This window comes from Hippocampus bargibanti, linkage group LG11 (genome assembly GCF_051943395.1).
Source record: "Hippocampus bargibanti isolate YZ-2025 linkage group LG11, ASM5194339v1, whole genome shotgun sequence".
Classification (NCBI taxonomy): domain Eukaryota; kingdom Metazoa; phylum Chordata; class Actinopteri; order Syngnathiformes; family Syngnathidae; genus Hippocampus; species Hippocampus bargibanti.
This window is the reverse complement of record NC_142744.1, coordinates 8,419,001-8,425,000: the sequence shown is the minus strand read 5'-3', so window position 1 is coordinate 8,425,000 and position 6,000 is coordinate 8,419,001. Positions and strand designations below refer to the sequence as shown.

Here is a 6,000-nt window from a genome sequence, read left to right as displayed (position 1 = left end):
AATGAGCTGAACTTCAAAAAAAAAAATAATTACAGGCTGATTTCTCCAAGGAGTAGCAAACAAACGAAGAAGAGAAAGCAAGGGAGTGCGCTGCTCCATTTTAGAACCTGGATGCTGAATAAACAGCGCAAGAGTAAAGTGACACAGAGGCAAGTCCCGAGGTGTTGAGACATAACCTGCAATGCATTTTAAAAAGTTGAAACGAGGAGAAAAAGGGGGAAAGAGGAAAATAAACACAACGCGGCGCCCCTGGTGACTGCAGGAGCGCCTCATTAGCTTGTTAGTGATCAAAAAATGAGAACCAAAGAAGAAGGAAAGAGAAAAGAAGACAAGTCTTGCAGCTTATTTGCGTCAACCAGTGTTACTTTGTTACGAAAGCAAAAGTCATTCTTGACTTTACTCAAGTATTTCTTTCTTTGATGACTTTTAACTCATTTACTACCAAATGATGTGCAAAAATGTGTTCACTCCAGTGCCAGGGTTTTTGTCATTTTTACTCAAATTGCAGGACCTATAGAATATTGAGTTTGAGACTACATAAACATTCAATACAGTGTAAGAAATTTTAGAATATCCACTTTCATCAGAAAAAAGAGTTAATTCCTCAGTTAAATGCGTGTGGAGTTATCTGAGCTTGAAATGGGGGCGGCTATACAAATTATAATATATACATATTGATTAATATAGCGCTTTAAAGACAGCTGAAGCTGCAATAAAGTGCTAACATGGAAAAAAGGGAATGTGTGGAAAAGAAAAAAAACATTGCGAGAGGCCACAATCAGCGCTTTATCGTCACCCAAGCATGGGGAAAAAATAATTCGATAATAGAGCTCTACGTTATATTCACTTCCTGAATACATTCAGTAATGGCAGTGAAGGAGTTAATTCGCCAGCAGTCGTCAATCCATCGTTTTTTAAAACCTTTTGACTCTTCTACCATTGTTTAAACAAGATGTGTTATTATCCTCAACACCATTTTTTTAACACAAATTCGTATTTTCTACCGCGATGACCTCATTTTCCCCAATTTCGGACAAACGTCTGTTTGTTGTGTGATGTGGTGCGCCCACATTGGGAATGGCAGTGAATGAGTTAACTTTGACAATCCACATTCCAGTGTGTGTACTTTGTCACTTATACTTGAGTAAAGTAGTGAGATCAGTCATTTGTTACATTGGTGAGTATTTTGGCCACCTGGGGGGGGGGGGGGGTGTCAACCTACCATCCGGTTGGGTTTTCATCCTCACCGCAGGGCTCTCGGGGCCCGGCCCCGCTTTGGTGTGAGCGCGCACCCACACCTGATACTCGGTCCAGCGTTCCAAGTCCTGGATGACGTAAACTGAGGCGGCGGCGCCGATGCCGCTCACTTGGTGGCGCTCGGTGTCCTCGCCGCTCAGAGCTTGGTAGCTGATTGTGTAGCTGACGATGACGCCGTGGCGCCGGCCGGCCGGCGGCGCCGCCCAACTCACCTTCAGGCTGGTAGAGCTAAGGCTGAACAGGTGCACGTCCTGTGGGGGAGCTGAGGGCGCTGCGGGGAGGGGAGGGTGAGCACAACCACAGGGGGGGGGGGAACGTAAAACGACAACTAAAAGGCAAGCAAACTGAGGGCAAAAAAATACATTAAATTAAAAAAATGGAAGCTTTTTGATTTCTTTTGAGTTGGAAATTGACAAATGTATTGGGACACGTTGCAAAGACAAAATTTGATCTCTTGGGAGCGAGTTCACAGCTCTTTATCCATCCATACATCCATCAATATCCACCCCCACCCACCCATCCATGATCCTTCCATCCATCAATCCTTCCATCATTCATTCATCCATCCATCCATCCATCCATCCATCCATCCATCCATCCATCCATCCATCCATCCATCCGTTATCCTTCCATCCATCCATACATCCATCCACCCATTATCCTTCCATTCATCCATCCATCATCCATCATCCATCCATGCAGCCATCCATTCATCCATCCATCCATCTTCCTTCCATCCATCCATCCATTCCTTCCATCAATCCATCCATTTAGCCATTCCTTCCTTCTGGCATCCTTCCTTCCTTCCGCCCATCCATCCACCCTTACATCCAGCCATCATCCTTCCATCGATCCACCATCTTCCATCCATCCATTAATCTATCCATCAAGCCATCCATCCATCATATTTTCCTTCATTCATCCATCCATCGATTCATTCATCCAACCCACCCATCTAGCTATCCATCTGTCTTACGATTAAGCTATCTAGCTAGTTTACAAGCTAGCTAGCTAGTAAACTAGCTAGCTAGCTCGTTAGCTTTCTCTCTAATTCTTTTTTCAGTTATTATCTATTTATGTATTTATTTAATTACTGAACAAAAGCAACATGTGGTGGCGTGGAAAGTCGGACCTGGTCATTGTTTTGCCAGGAGATTGAGATACACTGAAATATTTCATTTGAACCACAGCCTCACTCAGTGGATATCTTTTCCTCATTCACCTGATTTGGCACTTTCGCACCAACGGCCGTTTTATCTGACAATGTCTAGAGCACAAGGACCAGAAAAGAACTTTCTCACACGCTGCCACCCCAAAGTTGATCTGAACTGTCCAGAATTTGATTCTGCGGCTGTGTCCCAATAATTTTCGTCCGTATTGCTCACCAAGGAATGGAAGCGATACGAATACAAAAAGCTTTCCCTGAGATGCAACCTCTGGACTGAGAATCTTGCTCTATTACTGGTCGTGTGAGTGCAAGCGCACTTTGTGTTACGCACGGCACCGTGAAAACAATGACAACAGCAGGGGGCAGAATATAAAATTTCACAAATAATTTTACAGGTCAGTGTTTTCAGAAAGATGGAATTTGCCCCGAAACAGCTACCCCCCCCCCCCCCCGCCCTCCCCGACCGCCTCCCGTTACTCCCTTGACGAAGCGAGCAAACAACCACACAAGAGTGTGAACAAGTGTCAAGTAATGTTTGCACGTCGTCGCCAAAGCCGCAGCAGAGCAATTTTACCGACACGGGGAAAGCGTCGAACGCATGTGCACGAAGCCGCCGTATGTCGGCCATGATGGCTAATTAACAGGCGGAACGTGAGGCGGCGAGAAAGGTCTCGAGTCCAGAGGTCTGCATCGTAACACAAGGGCATGCATCCATTTGCATCACAACATCTATTCCATTCCGGACCACAAAAGGGGGGGGGGGGGGGGGGGAGGGTGGTGGAATAAGACAGCATATGAAGCGAGCGTGCCGACAAAGTGTCCTTCTAAAGGTGCAGCGCTGAGCTCCAAATGGGAAGCGGATAACTAATTAACCCCAAGGGACATGTCGAACATCTTGTTTTTTTCCTTTGCAAGCTATTTCAGCTTTGGGGAATGAAAATTGCCTGAACAGGCTCAAGGAAATTATTTTAGATGGTTTTTTGTTCCTTAAATTAGCTTAAAATTGAAAACCACAAGACAGAAAGAACATCAAGACCTGCCGTAGAAAATATGTGTCTTTATTTTATTATTATTTTGGGGATGGAGTTACCATGAAATCGTGTTACGCAATCCAGCATGTTGACGTTTTCATTTGGATTAGGAATGTTTTGTAGTCATGGACTTTCAAAAGCAATCAGCAATGTTTCACACTTGTTTTCAACAAATTAGTTTTAGCTGATAAGCCACCACCGTTATCGATGTTGCTTTCCAATTTTGATCATGTTCGTTCCCCAGTTGGCCGCTTTCAAAAGCGCCATGACATTTTGTGGCTTTTTTGGGAGCATGCTATTGACAAAAATGTCAATCAGGAAATGCATGTGCCTTTTGGGCAAAAAAAAAAAAAATACAAATAAGAACCTAATCAAAGATCAAGTTTTTTTCTTTCTCTTTCAAATGTAAAAAGCTTGACAGCCAGATGCGCGCTATTATTAAGTCATTCACTGCCTGACGATATGCAAAAATGTGTCCACTCCAGTGCCAGGGTTTTTGTCATTGTCATTAAATTCCAGGACTCACAGAATATTGACTTTTCGGACTACATAAACATTAAATTCAGCGTAAGAAACATTAGACTTTCTTCTTTCTTCCGAAGAAAAAGTTAATTCCTAAGTTATATGGGTCTGGAGTTATCTTAGCTTGAAATGGGGGGGGGTGTCCAAAATACAATACAGTGAGACCTCAACTTACAAACACCTGATCTTATAAACTTTTCGTCTTACAAACGTCAAATTTCTGAAAATTAAACCGTATAATAAGCACTATTTTCATAATACACACCCACCACGGCTGGCGGAGTGATCTTCGGCGGAAGCACACGACCGAACAGCACCAGAGGTTAAGTTACCAACAGTCCTTATGGAAGGTGACTCTCCTTCCATAAGCCATCAACGACCATCAAAAAGGTAAATAAAACTTTATTTTACAGCACAGTTTATTTCTTTAATTACCGTTCTCATGCAATGCGCCTCTCTTTCCAAACAGCAATTCCCTTTGACCTTCGACGTCCAACTCCATTCCATCAAGCCATAAATGACCATCACAAATGTAAATAAAGTGACTTTATGATACAATGCAGTGTATTTCTTTCATTACAATACAATAGCACATTTATTATACATAGAATAAGGTATGTTGTGTGTGGTTTTAAGGCTTATTTAGTTGAAAAGTAGATTTTATGGAAACCCGGGAACAAATTATTCGCATTTTAATGGTTTCCTATGGGAATTTTTTTTGAGATAGACACTTTTCGCCTTACACACTCTGTCTGGGAACCAATTAAGTTTGTAAGTTGAGGTCTCACTGTACAATACATAAATATTGATTTATAAAGCGATTTAACAACATCTGAAGTTGTAACAAAGTGCCAAGATGGACAAAAGGCAAATGCTGCCCCCTCGTGGGAGGGAAAAACATTGCCAAAGGTCTGCCCAGCGCTTTATCGGCACCCCTCTGCAAGAAAAACCAAAACCCGTACAAATTTGGGAATGGCGCTCCCCGACATGCTTTTCAATAACCGAAAAAAATCAGGAATGGCAGTTAATGAGTTAAGTAAGGCGTTTTTTTTGTGTGTGTGTGTGTGTGTGGGGGGGGGGGGGGGGGTTGACAATGAGCCGCAAAAAAAAAAAAAAAAAAAAACAAAACAAAGGGATTCATGCGCTACATGCATGGTAGGAGTCTTACGAAGTGGATCTGATGGGGACACATCAAACTTACCTTTGACGAAAGAACAACAGAGGCCGTTTGCCCCCAACCCCCTCCCCTCCATGACGACCGAACAGCATTAGCGACAAGGATGGCAAATAATCGGACGGACATTTGATGCTGCGCTGAAATTGACTTTGACATTTGGGCAACCCACGCTGTCTGCCACTTTGGAAACTCAACATCGCGTGTTAAAAGCGGTGACCTCGGCCGGCCGGTGGGTGACTTTTATTTGGTTAGCGGTGGCGGGGGAGGAGGGTGTGTGTGTGTGTGGGGGGGGGGGGGGTATGGGGAGATAAAACAAAATCAAGATGAGGGACTTACTGGACTGGGCCGTGCGAGCTTCAATGGCCTGCGTGTAGACGCCTAAGCCCATTTCGGAACGGGCGGCGAGGGAGAAGCGGTAGAGCGTGTCGGGCTTGAGGCCGTCCACAGCGTAAGAGCCAGCTGGGTCAAAGGTCACGTGGATCTGGGAAGTTACAGTGGAAAATGTTTCCTCATTGGACATCATGAACACAGAAATAAAAGAAAATGTCATTTAAAATTAAAAAGGAGGAAGGGGGGTAAATCCAGGAGGACTGTTGCATCCATTTTAGAGTTTAATTCACATTATACAGCGGCTCAGTGTACTGTATTTTCCGGTGCATAATGCGCACCGCATTATAAGGCGCAACTTCAACAAATGAAATATTCATTTTTTTTCTCCTTATAAAATGCGCAGTGAATTAAAGGACTGTGTCATCCATTTTAGAGTATAATCCACGTTATAAGGCGCACCTTCAACGAATGACATATTTTTCAACTTTTCCACATATTACGTGCACCACATGATA

At 43.5% G+C, this 6,000-nt stretch overlaps 1 protein-coding gene across 14 annotated transcripts in view; it reads right to left on the bottom strand.

The window, feature by feature from the left end:
- Window positions 1-6,000, bottom strand: part of LOC148891393 (receptor-type tyrosine-protein phosphatase F-like) — a 232,682-nt gene that overhangs the window by 68,412 nt on the left and 158,270 nt on the right. For 11 of the 14 annotated variants that reach the window (XM_089009063.1, XM_089009067.1, XM_089009066.1 and 8 more), the window contains 2 exons: window positions 5,492-5,636; window positions 1,223-1,528 (listed from right to left, as the gene is read on the bottom strand). In XM_089009063.1, the coding sequence (XP_088865189.1) occupies window positions 1,223-1,528; window positions 5,492-5,636 (451 nt within the window). The remainder of the gene's footprint in view (window positions 1-1,222; window positions 1,529-5,491; window positions 5,637-6,000) is intronic. The other 3 variants (XM_089009073.1, XM_089009074.1, XM_089009077.1) reach the window with 1 other exon arrangement.